The sequence below is a fragment of the Drosophila bipectinata genome, chromosome 2L (genome assembly GCF_030179905.1).
Source record: "Drosophila bipectinata strain 14024-0381.07 chromosome 2L, DbipHiC1v2, whole genome shotgun sequence".
NCBI lineage: Eukaryota > Metazoa > Arthropoda > Insecta > Diptera > Drosophilidae > Drosophila > Drosophila bipectinata.
Window position 1 is genome coordinate 6409319 of NC_091736.1, and position 21227 is coordinate 6430545.

At 38.8% G+C, this 21227-nt stretch overlaps 2 protein-coding genes and 1 long non-coding RNA gene across 4 annotated transcripts in view; all 3 read right to left on the reverse strand.

Annotated features, from left to right (window-relative positions):
- Positions 1-222: 222 nt before the first annotated feature.
- LOC108119935 (uncharacterized) lies at positions 223-1119 on the reverse strand. The gene is made up of 2 exons (XR_011442173.1): positions 716-1119; positions 223-656 (listed from the first exon to the last, which is right to left on the reverse strand). It is a non-coding gene; the product is annotated as an uncharacterized lncRNA (long non-coding RNA).
- LOC108119907 (uncharacterized) lies at positions 1120-3929 on the reverse strand. The gene is made up of 7 exons (XM_070277639.1): positions 3697-3929; positions 3138-3606; positions 2133-3065; positions 1977-2051; positions 1774-1919; positions 1295-1695; positions 1120-1239 (listed from the first exon to the last, which is right to left on the reverse strand). The coding sequence occupies exons 1-5, from the start codon at positions 3908-3910 to the stop codon at positions 1871-1873; spliced, it is 1740 nt and encodes a 579-aa protein (XP_070133740.1). The 5' UTR covers positions 3911-3929; the 3' UTR covers positions 1120-1239; positions 1295-1695; positions 1774-1870.
- Positions 3930-13631: 9702 nt separating this feature from the next.
- The window catches only part of ed (hemicentin protein echinoid), a 76275-nt gene continuing 68679 nt past the window's right edge, over positions 13632-21227 (reverse strand). Inside the window, exons 7-9 of one of the 2 annotated variants that reach the window (XM_017233388.3) lie at positions 20641-21009; positions 14919-14965; positions 14524-14597 (exon numbers count right to left, since the gene is read on the reverse strand). In XM_017233388.3, the coding sequence (XP_017088877.2) occupies positions 14937-14965; positions 20641-21009 (398 nt within the window). In that variant the 3' untranslated portion in view covers positions 14524-14597; positions 14919-14936. Of the gene's footprint in view, positions 14598-14918; positions 14966-20640; positions 21010-21227 lie in introns of both variants that reach the window. The other variant, XM_017233387.3, reaches the window with a different exon arrangement.

The following is a 21227-nucleotide window of genomic DNA, read 5'->3' on the forward strand; positions in this document are numbered from 1 at the left end:
CATTATTATTATAACTTAGTTGTTAGTTGGCATATCGTTGAATTTTATACCTTCCCGATTGTATACCTTTTATACCTTAGCTGTCATACCATTTATTAGGAATAATTATCAGATCGCCGAATGTTACATCGTCAAAATTTTATATCTTCTTGCAAAATCCATCTAATTTTAGACCTCTCAAATCTTACCCGATTTTTGCTCAGTTGTAAAGACTTGTCGAAAGATGGGGAACATAAGGGTATATTTTATTAAAAAGTTCCATGTTAGTGTTAGTTACATAATTATATATTCTTTGTCGTTCATGTGGATAGGTAGGATTAAGAGGATTATAAAACTATAGAATAAAGATTACAAAATATTTTATACGAGTGGTAAAATAAAACAAAAGAAGGCACTTTCAATATTCAGGATATTCTGTATGAGCATAGATACTCTGATCTCTACATTCAGTTGATATTTCTTTCAAATTATCAAATAAATTCCAGCAATCTTTGCCAGTCAATAATGTCACATTGTCAATGGCCATATCCCATAATTTCGAACCATAGTTGTTGGCTGTAAAGGAGACCTGAAAGTCATATGTCATTTCTGGAATTATAGCAGCATCCTGAACCCACTCGCCGATTTGGGGATTCGACAACTTCCATATGCGAGGACTGTATGTTTTATTTATTTGTTTATAATGTAATTAATAATTTCAAATGCTTTAACTCACCTAGTTGATACCACCACAACTTTATTTTCGATTCTGGGAACAAGTTTCACATGCAACTCCAATTGAGGCTCACTAAAGTAATTGTTAAGTCCATAAATAAAGTATTGAAAACCGAAACAGCAAACGGACTCTGAGCTAAGTGACCTTGGATAGATGGGAGATGTCAGATCGGAGGTCGTTCTTGTACCAGTCTCCGGCTCCACTCGCATAAAGTAACCTTTCTCAAGATTTACGTATTTTTTCGAAGGAGAATTCGAGGGAAAGTTTTCCAATGTACTGACCCTCTTCCAAGGATAGGTGGCTACTTTAGACGTTGTCCAACCACACAAATCTGCACTTTCAAAGCCACAGGAATAGTCTGTTCGATTGCGTTTTTGACAATTTCCAAGCTCATTGCTCCATTGAGTAGGCTACCCCGTATCCAACCAAAATATATTCATTCTTGCACCTGACGATTGCTTTTAAATTATCGTAAATAATCAGTACTCCGTTTGGGGGCTGCTTAGGTTTCTTGCATCCAGCGTCTGAAATAAAGAGGTGTTATTTCAAATCCTATAAAATATATTATTCCATTCTTACTGCTACAGACTGGCATTATTCCTCTCAATACTCCATCAGAATTGGCAGAGAAAATCGATCTTCCTTGCAGTTCATATCCTTTATGGCATTGGAAGAGCACATGATTTCCTTTTCGCACCGTTGCATTTCCATTAGGCAAATCAGGATAATTTATACAGACTCCATTGATAAGATGTAAATCGTATAAAAACAATAGGTATAAAATCCATAAGATCCTCATGGCATCGACAATTTTCGATGTGAGCTGAAGAAAAGCGCATTAAAAACTGAGAAACTGAGAAATTCCCAAATTGGAATTTTCTTAATCAGCTGCTATATATTGCTTCTGAAGCCAGCGGAAGCTCTGATAAAAGACTTGTGGCGAATTCAAATTTACAATGTATGTGCACAAAATAACGTTTCTATAAATAATTTATTATTCAATAACAACAAAAAATATAGTATTCGTTGTATCACAATTGTTTTATAAACACATTTACCATTTTAAGGAGAAATTATAAAAGATTGTTTTATTTTGAAATTTTTTAATATTATATAATATTCATAGTTAATATTAATTTTTCGAATGATGTTGTATTAAGGATCCTCTAGTAATTGAAGCCCCAAACCCGCCAAATCCGCGCTACTGAAATTTTTTTATGTAGATTAGTGGTTAAAATTTTTTTGTGAGTTATTTAGTTACCCTGCGTTCACCTCGATCACATCAATGTCGATGTTATTCACTTGACCTTCCGCCTCAGGAATCATTAATTTTGCGCTATTATTAAAAAAAATTATTCATGTTAAAAGGGTTTAATAAAAAATCACATTTTTAAATCCTTTAATTAACGATTCTTACCGAATGTAAGTCATTTGCGCTGAAATGGGATTGGTTGACATTGGCGTTGATATTTCTGTGGATCCCGTTTCCATTGGTTCCATTGGCTCTTTAATTTCCGTATTTTCCTTCGACTCGCATTCCTTAAAATAATCGTCACAACAGTTATCGTCCTGAATACAATGAACACTGCAGCCACATCCCTTGATATAGGTTCCATCAGATGCAACGTGATCCATGCCCGGGCGCATTATTTGGCCACATCGATTGGAGCAGTTCATTTTTGAGGAAGTCGATGGTTTTGATTGCCAAAACCGATTTGTAGGTGTTGGTTCTTTTTTTGGTGGGGTTTCCATTGGTATTGGCTCTTTAGTTTCCGGAATGTTCTTTGTCAGGCATTCTATAATAAAATCCTCACAACAGTTATTGTCATCAACACAATGTTCACTGCAGCCACATCCCTTAATGTAGGTGCCTTGAAGTGCAACGTGATCCATGCCCGGGTGCATTATTTGGCCACATCGGTTGAAACAGCTCATCCTTGGTGAAGTGGTATCCAATCCGATAAGTTCGCTGGCATACGTTGATTGGTTAGAAGCCTTAATCTTTGACTCCGATTCAGAGCTATTATTATCCTTAAAGTCAGTGCTCACCGTCGACGTCGTTAGTTCGAAAGTATCTGGGATATTTGGATAGTAGGTTGATTCGGTAGTATAGTCATGGCCAGAGGTTGATTCTGCCGCGGAGGGAGCCTCCGATGTGGTAATGAGATGATCAGCCATGCAACTCTGACCCGTCATTAGCTTAACGTTGTCGACTCCAACCGAACTCACTCCATTGCTCGAATATGTGAACACGATCTGAAAGTCTGTATCCATTTTATCAATAGCAATTGTTTCTACATGCCAACCGTTTTGAGATCTTGAAATTGCCATTTTACTGAAATTTCCATATCTGAAAAGTCGTTTAATATAATTTGTTATTATCTGAAAAAGAATGGACTATTCTAATTCAATTCACACTTACTTGCCGCTTTGCATATGGTCCAAGGACAAGGAGGATGGCTTAACCGAAACTACTAGAAGACCTTTTTCGTTTCCCTCTATCTTGTATCGGAAACGAAAGCAAGAGGTACTTAAGCTGAGCATACGCGGAAAGATCGGTGATTCATAGTGATAGATCTTGTCGAAAGTCATTGTAAAAAGGCTCACAAAGTAACCGTCGGAGGTGTGGTCCTTGGTTCGGTGCCAAGAATTACCGAAGGTCTCTCCCTGCCATCCGCACTGATCCTCACTCTCGAAGTCGCAGGACTGATCTTTTTTGTGGCTGCTTTCAATGCACTTGCCCAACTTGTTAGTCCAATTCTTGCCGTCACAGTATGCAAAACGAGTTCCAACCAAGACATACCCATCATTGCACATGATCACCGCCTTCTCACCGATGGGATTCATGAGGGCCCCGTTCTCCGGATTTTCTAGCTTCGAGCATCCCGACTCTGAATGGGAAACAAAATATTACTCTTTAATATAGATATCAACATCCGCTATGTTATTTATTACTATGTTATTTATCCGCTATTACTTACTGGCACAAAAAGGTAAAGGTTGATACTTTAAATCACAATAGTAATATTCATAACCCTGAATTGTATAGCCGGGATTGCATTCAAATTTAATAAAGACCTCATGGATAAAAGTTATATTTCCATTAGCTAGTTTCAAAGATAAGTCACACTTTCCCAGAGAAAGATCAATGTGGAATACAGAAATTAGTCCCAAGATAAGCCAAATTAAATCCATAGTTTCCAACGAGAGCGTCGTGTTTCTACGTACAGAATGTCTAAGCAACTGAGTGGCAAATCGCAATTTCTGATTTTTAAATTAGGTTTTAACACAAAATTTATTTTGCAGAATATGATTCATGGTTTTTCGCTCTTTTTGCTGATAAGACGAAATTAATATTCCCTTGGAAGTACAACTACCAGTGCTAGCTAGCCCCAAAAGATAATTCGGTCTAATTTTGGAATTCGTATAAAACTTTTAGTCATTATGTTTAAATAGTTTTTATTTTTGCTGTTCAGATTTCATATTTAATTGGCATTTGGAACTGGCATCTTTTCTTACTATTTAATATAATATTGGGATACTTGTCCCCCAGGTTTTCAACCAAAGAAGATATCATTCAGTGATCCCAATGGATGATAAAATCATCGTTTAGTTCCTTTTTCCGATTAAGCTGGGATTGCAATTTCATCCCGCTTTGCGGGTTGTGATGCCATTCGAATGCAATTATGCACATCTCCTGTTTGACATAGATTTCTCAGAGATGGAACTAAATGGTAGCAGCTTCTTCCTGTCGACTGCCAGCTTAAATTATGGCCTCATCCCCTGGAAGATACGTCGGAGGGTGTCCTTTCTGCCCAGTCTCTCAACCCTTGATAGCGACAGACCTTTTCCTATCGCTGGCATCGCAGTGATTTATGTTTACTTCCGCTTAAGTCTCAAACAACTCGCAATCACGGCGTTCTGCCTTCGCCCGCCCCTCGCCTGGCCGCCGTGTCGAGATAATCAGTCAATATTGACAACTACTTATTGGCACTTCCGATGAGGGGTGAGTGGGGGGCTGGGCCACGTGACCGGGGATCAGAAGTTGCCACGTGTCCGGCAACTGCAACGGAAGGTGTAGCGAATACCCATTCTCCGATTTTCCACTGGCAATTCAAATTTCATTCATAATTACAATCAGCAATGCGACGAATAAAAGGACAGAGAATTGGAACTGAAGGGATGTTTCCCATCTCAACGTCATTTTTATCAAATGGGAATGCTTATGCACATAAAAAAATAAATTGTAGAAAGTGCCCTTTTCAAATTTCATACATATTCTTAACTATTGTTATTCTTTAAATACATTTTTAATTCTATAGAAGTACCCTTTAAAATTTTTCAATGTAGTGTTAGCATTTTTATTGTACCCTCTTTCTCTGAGAAAAATGTCTGATAAGTTTTCGGCTGTTTAAATATTTGCTCATTATTATTATTATTCTTTTATTTGTGGTGCTTGCTACAGTTGCCTGTGCCGGTGGTTTTGAAACTTCAATATTTGCGCTCAAATTACGCAAACACAAGCCAACCACCATAGTTGCCTGGCAATGAGTTCTGATTCGTTTATCAGGCAGTTAAATTGCTGCCCAGGATTAGTTGGTAATGAGCAGCTGTTGCCAGGGAAGGTCCGCCGATAAGGAAACTGGTTGAAGGGCAATTTCTAAATAAAGGTTGAACTTTCTCGGAAATGGGAAACAAAATAGCCACGAAATCAAATTTAAATTTATTCTCAGAAACCTAAGTCGGGCGGAGCCAAATTTAATATAACCTTGCAGTTAAGATCGGATATTTATCGCGTATATATAGCATTATTCCACCATTCTGCATCAAAATCCTGAGACGAAATATTTTTTATATTTTTTGTCCATTTTTCATGATGGGATCCCTGAAAATGGGGTTTTTCCCCATATGGTCCACAGTGATGGCTATATCTTCCGCAGTTCTCATCCGATTCGCAAGCGGAGTACCTTAAACGATTTCTGGACTGATTAACCACCATTTTGCATCAATATCCTGAGACGAAATATTTTTTAGATTTTTTGTCCATTTATCGTGCTGGGATCCCTTGAAAATGGGGTTTTTGCCTATATGGCCCACAGCGATGGCTATATCTTTCCCAATTCTCATCCGATTCTCAAGCGGAGTACCTTAAACGATTTCTGGACTGATTTGCCACCATTCTGCATCAAAATCCTGAGACGAAATATTATTTATCTTCCCCAATTCTCGTCCGATCGAAAATGGGGTTTTTCCCCATATGGCTCACAGCGATGGCTATACCTTTTCCCAATTTTCATCCGATTCTCAAGCGGAGTACCTTAAACGATTTCTGGATTGATTTGCCACCATTCTGCATCAAAATCCTAAGACGAAACATTTTTTATATTTTTTGTCCATTTTTCGTTATGGGATCCCTTGAAAATGGGGTTTTTCCCTTTATGGCTCACAGCGATGGCTATATCTTCCCCAATTCTCATCCGATTCTCAAGCGGAGTACCTTAAACGATTTCTGGATTGATTTGCCACCATTCTGCATCAAAATCCTTAGACGAAATATTTTTTAGATTTTTTGTCTATTTTCGTGATGGGATCCCGTAAAAATGGGGTTTTTGCATATATGGCTCACAGCGATGGCTATATCTTTCTTAATTTTCATCCGATTCTCAAGCGGAGTACCTTAAACGATTTCTGGACTGATTTGCCACCATTCTGCAGCAAAATCCTAAGACGAAATATTTTTTAGATTTTTTGTCCATTTTTCATGATGGGATCCCTTAAAAATGGGGTTTTTCCCTTTATGGCTCACAGCGATGGCTATATCTTCCCCAATTCTCATCCGATTCTCAAGCGGAGTACCTTAAACGATTTCTGGATTGATTTGCCACCATTCTGCATTAAAATCCTGAGACGAAATATTTTTTAGATTTTATGTCCATTTTTCGTTATGGGATCCCTTGAAAATGGGGCTTTTCCCTATATGGCGCACAGCGATGGCTATATCTTTCCCAATTTTCATCCGATTCTCAAGCGGAGTATCTTAAACGATTTCTGGACTGATTTGCCACCATTCTGTATCAAAATCCTAAGACGAAATATTTTTTAGATTTTTTGTCTATTTTCGTGATGGGATCCCGTAAAAATGGTGTTTTTCCCTATATGGCTCACAGCGATGGCTATATCTTTCCCAATTTTCGTCCGATTCTCAAGCGGAGTACCTTAAACGATTTCTGGATTGATTTGACACCATTCTGCATCAAAATCCTGAGACGAAATAATTTTTAGATTTTTTGTCCATTTTTCGTTATGGGATCCCTTGAAAATGGGGTTTTTCCCTTTATGGCTCACAGCGATGGCTATATCTTCCCCAATTCTCATCCGATTCTCAAGCGGAGTACCTTAAACGATTTCTGGATTGATTTGCCACCATTCTGCATCAAAATCCTTAGACGAAATATTTTTTAGATTTTTTGTCTATTTTCGTGATGGGATCCCGTAAAAATGGGGTTTTTGCATATATGGCTCACAGCGATGGCTATATCTTTCTTAATTTTCATCCGATTCTCAAGCGGAGTACCTTAAACGATTTCTGGACTGATTTGCCACCATTCTGCAGCAAAATCCTAAGACGAAATATTTTTTAGATTTTTTGTACATTTTTCATGATGGGATCCCTTAAAAATGGGGTTTTTCCCTTTATGGCTCACAGCGATGGCTATATCTTCCCCAATTCTCATCCGATTCTCAAGCGGAGTACCTTAAACGATTTCTGGATTGATTTGCCACCATTCTGCATTAAAATCCTGCGACGAAATATTTTTTAGATTTTATGTCCATTTTTCGTTATGGGATCCCTTGAAAATGGGGCTTTTCCCTATATGGCGCACAGCGATGGCTATATCTTTCCCAATTTTCATCCGATTCTCAAGCGGAGTATCTTAAACGATTTCTGGACTGATTTGCCACCATTCTGCATCAAAATCCTAAGACGAAATATTTTTTAGATTTTTTGTCTATTTTCGGGATGGGATCCCGTAAAAATGGTGTTTTTCCCTATATGGCTCACAGCGATGGCTATATCTTTCCCAATTTTCATCCGATTCTCAAGCGGAGTACCTTAAACGATTTCTGGATTGATTTGCCACCATTCTGCATCAAAATCCTGAGACGAAATAATTTTTAGATTTTTTGTCCATTTTTCGTTATGGGATCCCTTGAAAATGGGGTTTTTGCCTATATGGCGCACAGCGATGGCTATATCTTCCCCAATTCTCATCCGATTCTCAAGGGGAGTACCTTAAACGATTTCTGGACTGATTTGCCACCATTCTGCATTAAAATCCTAAGACGAAATATTTTTTAGATTTTTTGTCTATTTTCGTGATGGGATCCCGTAAAAATGGGGTTTTTCCCTATATGGCTCACAGCGATGGCTATATCTTTCCCAATTTTCATCCGATTCTCAAGCGGAGTACCTTAAACGATTTCTGGATTGATTTGCCACCATTCTGCATCAAAATCCTGAGACGAAATAATTTTTAGATTTTTTGTCCATTTTTCGTTATGGGATCCCTTGAAAATGGGGTTTTTGCCTATATGGCGCACAGCGATGGCTATATCTTTCCCAATTTTCATCCGATTCTCAAGCGGAGTATCTTAAACGATTTCTGGACTGATTTGCCACCATTCTGCATCAAAATCCTAAGACGAAATATTTTTTAGATTTTTTGTCCATTTTTCATGATCCCTTGAAAATGGGGTTTTTCCCTTTATGGCTCACAGCGATGGCTATATCTTTCCCAATTCTCATCCGATTCTCAAGCGGAGTACCTTAAACGATTTCTGGATTGATTTGCCACCATTCTGCATCAAAATCCTGAGACGAAATAATTTTTAGATTTTTTGTCCATTTTTCGTTATGGGATCCCTTGAAAATGGGGTTTTTGCCTATATGGCGCACAGCGATGGCTATATCTTTCCCAATTTTCATCCGATTCTCAAGCGGAGTATCTTAAACGATTTCTGGACTGATTTGCCACCATTCTGCATCAAAATCCTAAGACGAAATATTTTTTAGATTTTTTGTCCATTTTTCATGATCCCTTGAAAATGGGGTTTTTCCCTTTATGGCCCACAGTGATGGTTATATCTTCCCCAATTCTCATCCGATTCTCAAGCGGAGTACCTTAAACGGTTTCTGGATGGGATCCCTTAAAAATGAGAAAAAAAAACACGTTAACCAAAATTATAATACCCTCTACAAGGGTATAAATAAAAACAAATAAATTGTAGTGAGAATAAATTCAGTGCACTCGTCAGATACCTCGACCTTTCGGCTGCCACATCAAAATTGGATTTGGTTGCAACTTTCTCTTCGAACTTTCGTGGGCGGAATTCGCGCCAAAACTGCCACACACGTTCGAGTTAACACGATTAATGGAGGCGCCTTCACATCTGTGGGATATTAGATGTGTGAAGTTAGGCCCAAAAGGCCAAACAGACAAAAGTTGGTTCTCCCCAGGAGTTTAGCAGGGTGGCAAGCTGCCACGAACTTCAAAGATTACGTCGATAATTAATAAAATTAAACACAAAAGCACTCGACGAGCTGGTGGGGCGTCTGCAGGCGTGCCTCTCCATTGCCAATTTTCCCGGCCGTAAAGCAACCGCAGACGGGCGAGGATTCCGGAATTTGCCTCCGGGCCTCTGACTTGGATGCTTTCGGGACCGTGCAACATTAGGCTGCCACAGGCGTGCCAAGTCGCTCCCTGGTCAGCTTCTGGTCGCATTAATTACAAACCAATGACCGCAGAATCCACACAAACAGAATGAGGGATGAGTTTTGGTGGGGTATTGGGTACTAGGGCAGTGCAGTTACTTCAACAGTGGACAGGGATCCCGATAGACCCCTTTTGAATAATGAAAACAACAACAGGCTATCATAATTTTTAAAACAAAATGTAAAGGACTTTTTTATTAATTAATTGTTATTTTAATTATTAAACAACGCCACTGTCCACGTGAAATTGATTGAAACCATACCATGAGATGGCATCTTATTATACATAATAATACGAATATAAGGTGGACTACTCATCGTGTCTTTAATTTGCGGTAATTTATGAAACTCATTATGACCGCAGGCGTGCCCTCGACCGCAATCGAGGGATTCACTTCCATGGCGATCTCTTGAAAAAGTTCCCACCACTGACTGAATGGTAGTCCGAAAGTTTTCGCGTAATTTCATTTAAAGTCCTCGAAAGTTGTTAGTGCGCTCGCCAAGTTGCAATTGTTGGTACGGATGAGGCATCAAGTTTGTGGCTGTGTCCCTGTCCTTTGGTTACGTTTGGTTTGCCTAGTTCCTGGGTGGGTGGTCCCTGTGTTTTTCCGGGGCCTAATGGCAGGCGTTCTCGCTCATTATCCTGCTGATTTTTAGCACGAGCGAATTTTCACCTACACACACATAAATGTGGCATAAATCCAATTAGGCAACACCGGCAGCGCTTTAATTGACGGCGGTTGGCGTCTACGTGCTGGATGAGCACCACCCTCGCCCAGGGATGGGTTAATAGTGGGTGGTGGTGTTGGGGTGGTGGGGCCAAGCGTACTAAATGAATTTCCATATGCTGCTTTTGTTTCTCGCATTGAGATGTGAATGGCGGCTGGTACTACGCTCGGTGTCTCTTTGAATTTATTTAGGACACCCGGCAGGACCCAGTGCTCCTGTTCTTTGACCTACATTTTTATCCAACTTTATAAAGTTATTAGAAAATAAATTCTACTATTTATAAACTTAAGTTTCCTTTTAATTTTTAATGCATATTCTTACCTTAGCACACCTGATATGTCTTCTGAAATTCCTCAACTTACCATAAATATTTATTGATTGCCGTTGAATTTTTTAATCCACTTATCCGCCTGTTAATCATCGCCATTTGATTTCAAGCTGATGGCTTTTCCAAAGGCGTTTTTCTTTCCACCCCCTCTCCCCATCCCCGTCCCTGTCAACGGCTGGCGTTTCTTACGCAAAACTGCAGCAGTGACACGAACAGGAAGCGAAACTGTGGGTGGGTTTGGGTGTTGTAGTGATGGGGCGGTCCTGCGCTTGGCACTAAATTAAAATGTCAGTGTCGTGTTACTTCCGGCGCCACCAGGGTTGCCCGCCAGGGTTGCCAGAGTGCTGCGTCGACGGCACTGCCACTTAAGTCAAATTGCATGCTATAAATTTGGTGCCAATCAACTTAAACATGGCACATTATGCAATGCCCGCAGCTGCTGTTGCTTCTTTCCGACTTCTTTGGTGGAGTTACCACCCACCTCCCATAACCCAGTACCCACCATTCACCACCCACCATTCAGTTTAACCAATTTCCCCGGGATTCGAAAAATCAAAACGCCATATATATTTAATTTAAATTCTTCTCTTTTTTTTGATGTTTTGCTTTATTTTACCTTTCTTTTTAAAACTGAATAAAAAAATATTGTATGTTTTGTTTTTGTGAACGCACATGAGTGTCAATGGGTGTTTCTTTTTTTTTTGTGGGTGAATGAGTGAGTGTTTGGCTGTGTATGTATATGCATAAATATTTTAGCTAATTTTTTATACCCTTGCAGAGGGTATTATAATTTTGTCCAAAAGTGTGCAACGCAGTGAAGGAGACATCTCCGACCCTATAAAGTATATATATTCTTGATCAGGATCACCTCCTGAGTTGATATGAGCATGTCCGTCTGTCCGTCTGTCCGTCTGTCTGTCCGTCTGTCTGTCCGTCTGTCTGTCTGTCCGTTTCTACGCGAACTAGTCTCTCAGTTTTGAAGCTATCGTCTTGAAACTTTGCACACACCCTTCTTTCCTTTGCACGCAGTATATAAGTCGGAACGGCCGGGATCGGCCGACTATATCCTATAGCTGCCATATAACTGATTGATCGGAACTGGTATAACTTTGGTGTTTTGAGAGTTAGAGAGTTCAAATTTGACATGAGAGCTATTTTTGGCAAAATAAAACGACATGTCAAATTTCATAAGGATCGGCCGACTATATCCTATAGCTGCCATATAACTGATTGATCGGAAATGACCCAACTTTCGTGTTTTTGAAGATAGAAAGCTGGAATTTGCAACAGATTATATCTTTGGTCAGTTAATCCGACCTACGAAATTTCATTAGGATCGGCCGACTATATCGTATAGCTGCCATATAACTGATTGATCGGAAATGACCCAACTTTCGTGTTTTTGAAGATAGAACGCTGAAATTTGCTACAGATTATATCTTTGGTCAGTTAATCCGACCTACGAAATTTCATTAGGATCGGCCGACTATATCCTATAGCTGCCATATAACTGAACGATTGGAAATGGTATTTGGTAGAAATATCAACTTTCGTATTTTTGAAGATAAAAGCTTGGGACTTTTTTTTAGATTTTTTATTGTAATTAATTGGTTTTATTATGATGTAATCATAAGGATCGGCCAACTATATCTGATGTTTGCGATATATATCCAGTTTTAACTGCAAGGGTATATAAACTTCGGCTCCGCCCGAAGTTAGCTTTCCTTTCTTGTTTTCTTTTCGTGTTGTGTGGTGGCAATTTGTTGAATTGAATGAAATCAGAAATGCATACAAAATAGTTAACAAAGTGTTTTATTGTTTGAACAGCCCGCCCGAGGGCATCAAATTCTCTGTCTCTGCCGCTTCGTATCCATACTTTTTTCTCAACATTTTTCAATATTTTTGTTATATCGCTCGTGTTTTGTGGGCCACTGCCACGGCTGTCAGTCAAATTGCAAAAAATATATAAATATTTTTGCTAAATAAAAAATGTTGCTTTGATTTGCACTTTTTTTTGTGTTTTGTTTGGAAATATATTTTTTTAATGGATTTCGTTTCGTTTGGGGGGAGGGTAGGTTTTCAAATGAAAATTTATGCTTTACTTATTTACAAATAATAAGTAGATGTATATGTACGTGTATATGTATATATATATATAATGTATATTCGCTTATCCGATTTAAAGTGTATAATTTATATAATAAAGATTCTCATTTTCGTATTTGTTTGTTTCTTACTTGCTCATTATGGTTTTATTTTGTTCATTTAACGAGATTTTCTTTTCTATTCTTAAGATTTCTTAATTCGTTTTTGTTTTTTTTTAGCAAGCTTCTCTGATGTTCCGCTTTATATTTTGTGGCATTTGCTCTTAAACACTTGCTTACTACTTAAATTCATTTTGAAATTGTTTAAAATTAACTACAATTTAATTTAAGTTGCCGCTGCTGCTTATTTACTTTGCAATTCAAGTAAATATATACAAATTACACATGTATTTACATTTAAATCTTAGCTAAAAAATGTTCCGCATCGCATTTTCTCATCTTTTCTTCAATTTTCGTGTGTGTGTGTGTGCCATTGTCAAAAAGTTGCAAAAAACACAGTTGATAAGGGGTTAAAAAACACAACGCAATGCACAAACAAAACATTTATAATTTAACTCAATGGGTTAACATAACTTAATCAATCGTTTTCTAGATGACTTAACAGTAATTACAAATTAGTCGATAATTACAATTAAAATTTTGAATTTTCAACACAAAGCTCGAACGAACAAATGGAAAACAGAACAAACTTTTCAGTTAGGTGGTAAAAATTTTGTAAATTAATTTAAAGTTTTTCGATTGGAGGAATTGGGTTTTGTTTGCTTGTCGCTGTTCTATTTTTTAATTATTTGTAATAATTTTTAAAGTTGTCTGTGTTTTAGTTCTGTATCATAGTATAACTTACTTAAAGCCACATTTTCTTTTTTTCTCTTCAGATATATTTAAAAATGTAAAATTAAGTTAAGGTAAGTTTGTTTTTTTTTTTTCTTAATTTTTTGTGGCAGGTCGTACTGTTTATGTATGTTTTTTTGTTTTTTTATATTTTTTTGTATTTTATTTGAATTTTTTTTTATTTGGACTGTGCTAGGGCGGTTATTGCGAAAATATTGGCTATATCGGTGGAGATATAGCTCAGAGCCCTATTGAGAAGATCGCACAGAACCACTTCAAGAATCACTTAAGAGTTAATTAACCTTAGACTATGTGAAGTGTGAGATTTGTTTTTTGAAATTCCGCTCCTTTCAACATTTGATGCCTTAAAGTTTAAAGTTCGTTTGTTGCAACTGGGACCTAGATGACCTTTAATATAACCTACTTTTTAGCCCTATGGTACCTGGTAAATCGTAACATTTAGTGCTCGTCCAGTGATGCTTTTATCCGTGTGTGTATATCTTGTTTATTTTTCGTTCAGTTTTTTGTCAGTGGCGTGTTTGTGTCAACAAAGTGCTGAACTAGAGCGATGATAGATCGGAACTCTAATGCCTAGGGTATTATGGTATCTATGCGAATATCTCGTTCGTTGCCAATAAAACTCAACACACGTTCGTTCGTCGTCAAAAACCTCAAACCTAAGCTTACATCAAATTATTATTTATATTAAAAAAAAGTATTCAAAATGGCCACTTTTTAAAAAAACCTCCTCCTTCTGCTTCCTCCAGTCAAGAAGGTAGCTGGAAGTCCGAGTAAATAAAATAAAAACAAAATATTAGATCCAGAAACGATGAATGAATGAGTACGATGATGATAATAATGGAATTTAGCGTGTGAGAGTGGTAGAATATTGGGTGTGCTGATCCGATAACTTCTCATTTCGAACTAGAATTTCCTAGACAATAATTTCGCGTATGACGCGACGGTTCCTGGCATTCGGCGTTGTCGAATATTCGCCCTCGAAGCTGTCGTCGTAGCTCAGGGACATGTGCTGCTGGGGCGGCAGGACCTCGTCCTGTTCCATGTGCTCCATGTTGTAGGGATTGGGCAGGCCGCTTACGTCGTGATATGGTGAATCTACACAAAACAGAGACAGAAGACAGAATGAGGGAAATTGTTTAAATTAGTTTACCAAAATGGGCGAAAAAGCGGCAAAGTCATGCTAAAACAATTAAAAACAAAATGCTAATCAAAACAAACACACGGCGAGTGTTTTCTAAGGGTGGCTGTTGTAGGTGGAGTGGTGCTGTTATGTTTCTGTGGCTTCTGTGGTCGGTGCTTATAGGCTCCACAAAAATTAAAGCAAACTTAAAACTGAAACTCGAAAAATTCTGCATCATCACAGTAATGGAATTCTTTTTTTTTTTTTAATTTTGTCCTTGTTTGACTTAAACTTACTTCAGCCTGCGCGCTCCGTTAGAGCGTAACATCCTGTATAATGTCCGCTATTTGATTTAAAATTTTAATTTTTTTTTTAAATTTTTACGATTAGGCAAGACATGTATGAGAATAATAGAGAAAAATAGCCAAAAGTTAGGGAATATTTTGCCAGCACTTAAAAATTGTCTAATGCTTAAGGTATAGCTTAAAATGAAATCAAACACACATATATCCACTCTCATCCTTGTGACACAAATCAATCAATTTCGCAATTTGACAAACGCAAGTTGTACGATTTATAGAAGCTTTTGGCAATTTAATTATCATTCGTTTGATTGAACGCATTTAACTGCACCCATCATTGTAGTTTATCGAAGCCTTAAATTGTCAGCTTAACCGGGTGGGGATTTTTTTGCGGCCCCAAAAGCAATTGTTTTAATTTACCAGTTGATTGCTCTCACTAACGAGTACCAATTCCGGCGCAGATTGCTGCAATTGCATCTGCAGCTGTGTTGTTCCCTGTCCAAAGGCCATCCCACTACAAATTGTAAACGAATTAGAGGCATTTTCTGGCATTTGGTTTGCGGAGCTGGGGTAGGGATCCTACCCCTTGTAAACAGGACATTAATTTATAATCAAAGGACAACCATTCTTCCCCGCACTCGGTCATCGGCCATCGGCACTCGGCACTTTGGCAAACATCTTTGTCTGCTACAAATTGTTGCATATTTAAGCGCATCCCCATCCCCATAGCCCATCGTCTATACTCGCCCCAACCCGCAGCTCCATCTCCACTTTCAATCCATGTCCGCAGCTCTTTTTGGCCATGCAAATCCGGCAAAGGATTCAACACTAACAACCTCCATGCACTCTCACACTTTCTCCCCAGCTTTTAGTTCCCTTCTTTCTTTTTTTTTGCCTTTGACTGGCTTTGCTATGCTTTGGATTGCTTTGTGTGCCAAATCGTTGGAAAATTTATTGGAATTTGAATTTCAAAATAAAAAAAATAAAAAAGGGACAAGGATGGGGAAAACGAAATCGCCGCATCAAATGCTTTTTTGGCCAAATACCAATGTGTGAATGTCTCACTTCTGAATGCACGGTAAATAAAATGATGGAATGGTTATCGGAATTAAATATAATTTTCTAGATTTAATAGGGTTTACTTTTTATAGTTCTTTACTAAAATCTCTTGCTAAACTTATTTAAATTTGTCTTAAGTCTTTTGAACTCTACAATTTATTTCTTGCCCTGTTCACAAATGTAAAACGTAAATCCTTTTTAACAACTGCTCTTTAACATATTCCGTCCCGTTCAACTGGCTGGCAACCATCAGACCTCCTCTTCCGTGGATTTTCCCCCGGATTCTTGGTCGTGTGAAAAATTCCAAAGCGCGTTTGTCGCCGTCGCCCCAACGCCTTTTCCTCCTTTTTTTTTATCCTGTGCCTTTCTTCACTCTCCACTTGCCACTCGCCACTCTACTCTTGGCATCTGCATAAACTTGACCCAAAAAGTAGAAAAAAAAAACCAAAAAGGGAAAGCCAGCCAGCCGAGAGCCAGGAGGAAAGCTGCAAAAGCCAATCCTTTTTTCCAACTATTTCCTTTCGTAGATTTTCAACTGTTCGAAGATTTGGCTCCTGTTTGGGTTCCTGGTCGCATTTTATGGCCAATACGTGAGCTGAGGATATTATGCGCATAACTTTATTGTGCCCCGCCTCCGCCCGGCTACATACACACACTAGTTTTTTCCTCAATGCCTGCTAGTGGTTTTTCATGCTGTTTTTCAATTTCCACTCAGTCTTTCGACTCTCAACTCTCTCTCAACAACTTAATCGTTTTTGCGTTAAGCATACGCACTGTTGGTCGCCACTTTCCACTCGCCTGTCTTTGCATGCAAATTTTTCCAGTGTCTGTGTGCGTGTTTTTCCTCCTAGGGAGAAGGGACATGTTTTTCTTTCACTTTTTTTGTTTTAGCTAACCCTTTTGGTTTTCTGTTATTCTCTGGCCAAGTTTTTTGTTTTTTTTTTTGTTATGCTAAGCTCGTAATAACCCATTTTTTTTAGTAAATTTTCGGAATACGTCGAAAGTAAACAAATTGCAGATGAGTTTATCCCACCAACACAAACAAAGAGTAGAGACTCCCTGGGTTCAAAAATATAGAAGCCAAAACGCTTATCATTTGTTGCCTTTTGGCCACTGGCTTTCTACCATCTCCCATCTCCTCCACTCACAAATCCACTTAGTGTGTGTTTAGTGCTGTGGAGTGTGTTTCTCCTGGCCATGTAGTTTTTTTTTTGTTAGTCTGGAAGCTAGGAGCTCCTTTTCTTGTTGCAAAAATCCTGACTCATGTGATTTATGTGATTCCCTATTGCCAGCCAGCCGCCTTCACTTCATCCTTTGCAAGCATTTGGAATCCTTCCAGCTAGAGAAAGGGAAAGCGCAGCCAGAACACGATTCTTATGGCACTTTGAATAAACTTTCTTGGCATTTACTGCTTAGCCTAAAAGCAAACTGCATTGTAGGCTTCTCCTCCTTCAATATGAACATATTATCCAAGATAGTTTGGTCAAGGTTTTAAAGAAATTAATCAATTAGAAAACGATCCTGAAAGACTTTCACTTAATCCCTTAAATTGAAAGTTTTCCTTTCCGGACCGACCCATTTTCCGGCTTCAATTATGCTCTCTCTGCCCCAGGCATATGTCGCGTTGCTATAAATGCTCTGATATTAATCAAAATCGTTTATGTATATTCATGAAGTAGCAATTTGAATAATCTGCTAAAAGCCCGGGATAATCCTCGTCTTGTTCTTCATCTTGTGGTTGGCTTTCTCTTTTTTCCTCATTCCCTAATGATGAATTAAAGCCATTTTCTGGCTCCTGTCGTATGTCTGTGTGGATGTCTGTGTATGTTTGACAAAAGACCAAACAAAAGCGCTCAGCCAACTGACACAAAAGTCTGCATAATCAATCAGTCAGTATGTCTGATGCCTCACACCCTTTCCTACATACATACATATGTATATATATCCTCAATCCTATATGCTTTATACTGTGTAACCTTCTTTGCATGTTAACAGATGAGGAAAAAATTTGCTTACGCAGCTTTTTGGCGCCTGCCGCAGACTTCCTTCCGGCCATGGCCAGCACCTCTTCTGCAGGCCCTCCCAAAACCCTTCTGATTGCTCACTCACTACTATGCACTGTGGATAAAATTTAACTAGTTTGCTTTGTAATTTTTTCTAGAATTATTTAAACTTTTCTAAATATTTCTCTCAGTGCTTTAGATGCATTTTGCATAGCACAAAAGTCAGCTGAGGTTTGGTTGGCAGAGAGAGAGCAGCCAGGCGGTAGGCAGGCAGGGTGTGTGAGCCAAGAGGGGGTCTCAAATGTGAGTTTGGCAAGTGTAAAAGCTTTTAAACATACAAACACCGACAGGCACACACACACTCACACACAAGGCCACACAAACACACACACATTCAGTTGCAGTTGCAAGCTGTGCTTAAGCTGACATCAATGTAATGAAGATGTATTTGCATATTGTAGCACTGTCAATCTGCTGGGTTTCTCTTGCCACACATGCCACCCCAGCCTCACTGGCATCCTGCCACCCTGCCACCACTCTCCCTCTTTGCAACATTAACCCTCTCCAGATCTGAGCTGGCCTCGCTTTTAGTTTGCTTTGCTTTTGATGGCACTCAAGGGGGATGTATCTTCCATCTCGTAGCTGGATGTTTGGTGTAGCATCTTCGATATTTTTGTTGCATTTTATTGACATGACCGAATAGTTTCTGCATCCTGCATCCTGCATCCTCCCTTTGGCTTGGACAGCTGTTGTTATGCCGTTGGTTTTTGGCATTTCAAGTTGCAATCATTTTTTTCTCGCCCACCGCTGGCTGTTTTTTTGTGGGTTTTTGTTCGCTTGGGTTGTGCATTTCTTAGTTTTTGTAGAAAAAACAAATACACACACCCAGTAGCCTATTTTCCTCCTCTAAAATTTTTTGTTGTCTTGCGTTTAACCTCAGTAAACAAAGGCAAAAAAAAATATATATGTATGTATATAAAGAGGGGTAGTAGGAAATCGCCTCCAATGCTTTTTTTCGCTTCCCTTTTTTTATTGCATTTTATATGCACGCACCACAGCGCAAAGAAAGATGAAACACATAACGAAAACAGGCTAAAAAAAAAATGCCAGCTAACAATATTCAGGCAAAACAACAACAACAAACGCAACAGTACCATCCTGTGAGTCCTGCAAGTCCTGGGCAATAAAACCCCAAAAACAACAACCAGCTACCAAAAATGTATTTTTTTTTTCGGGGTTTGGTGCTCATAAAGCGTAAAGATAACAGACACATACACACAAAGCTCATAGTTGTGGCCAACACCAACACACACATACAAACACAAAAGTAAGGGAATATTACGCATACGACCCATGGGCGCTTTACAGTCACCGCTGCTGTTGATCCAACTCAAAACTCTCACTGTGGCTGTTCATCTTGGGCTCTCTGGTTCGGTTCGGTTCGGTTCGCTTTTTATTATTTAATATTTTAAAACACTTGCGGTGTTATTGGCATTACAATAACAACGACAAACAAACACCAGCGGTTGCTCAACAAAAACAATATGAAAAGTTCAGGAATGTTTTTGTAAAAAAATTGCCGAAGAGTCAATACGCTTGTAAAATTCATTCAAAAGATATTCAAACAAAAGGGGAGGTTTCATTTATTAAAATAAATAAAATATAGATAATATTTTGAGACTTTTATATTTTTAAAAATAAATATATATTTCTCTTATAGTTTTTAAATATTAAAGTAACTCATCAAAGTGTATATAAATAATAAAACACACATAACAACATGGGCCATGCGGCAAAAATGGATTCCGCAAAAATTCGAACACACACTGTATACTGGATATACAGTCGAAGCGAAAAGTATACAGACAGACAGAAATACATAGACAATCCCAAAAACAAGCTGTGGATGCCAAAGGGCACAAACTTCCCCTTCCAGTTCACGTTCCAATTCTTGTTGATTTCGTTGCGGTTTGGTGCTGTGTTGTCTGCTTCAGTGAACTTAAAGCAAAACTCAGTAAATACTTTAAGCCAAGCCAAGAATGTTCGAACAGCATATTGCCTCAAAATATTATTTATTTGCGACATGTTCTCTTCGGGGGAGAACCCTCTGACCCCTCGGACAGTGTTTATAATTAGCATGGCAAAAAGGGCGCAGAAACATTTTAGATTTCGGCATTTAAGTGCTTAACTTGTCATAACTGAAAGCGAGCCAAAGCCCAAAATGCCAACAGAAATGTTGGGCCAACTTTTTTTTCAGTCAGTTGCCTTAGCCCAGTTTTTGACATAGGCCGCTCTACCAAAGACAGGAAGGACCTTACTCTTTTTCTGGAAAGTTTCTACGCCCCGATAGACTAGGGCATGATAGCACCACAGCTTAATGTGTCAGAAAATAGGAAACTTCTGAGGGGGTTCTCGGTCGGTTTTTGGTGCGTTTGGGGAAAGTTTATCAATCAAAATGAGGCAAAGTTGCTCTAACAAATCTGCAGTAATATTCTTCAGCTTGGCCTTATCCTACTTGAGGCATTTTGATGAAATTTGTTTACAAGCATTATTTCATTAGGAAATTGATTGATTTTCTTCTCCGTTTTTAAACATTCACTCCAAACTACCCTCTTAAATCCTTAACTTATTATCCTTTCGTAATGGATACTCACCTAAATGCTGGTCGACTCGCTTCTTCGGCTTCTGCACAGATGCATAGGGATCACTGCAGTAGTCCTGCCGGGACGGATTCTGGCTGTTGCGCAAATTATGGTACTCATCGCCCACCTGGCTGGGCGTGGCCGTGAGATGGGGATAGGGGGCATAGTCATCGACCGCCCCATAACCACCGTGGGTGAGAGGATCGTATCCGTAGGCGGGTTGCTGTTCCACATATTGATTCATTGGCGCCTGGACCAGACCCTGCTGGGCACCCACAGCCGCGGCCGACATTTTCACCTGCCACAACGAGTCCTGCGAGTTGACACTTCCGCCATTGTTCGAGTTCGAGTAGTTGTTCTCCATGTAGCCCATGTTGACCCCTGTAACAGACCAGAAACAGAAAAAAAACACATATGAACAGAATGGCAAATGATGAATGTGCCCTAGTAATTGTAAAGTGGCTTAAAGGGGCCTTAAATCAAAATATCATAAATATACATATTCCAACGTCAAGAGACTGCCATAGCAAAGGAAACTGTCCTTTGGCCAGCCAGAAACTTTGGCTCGTTGGCAGTAAAATAAAATTTAATTAAAATTA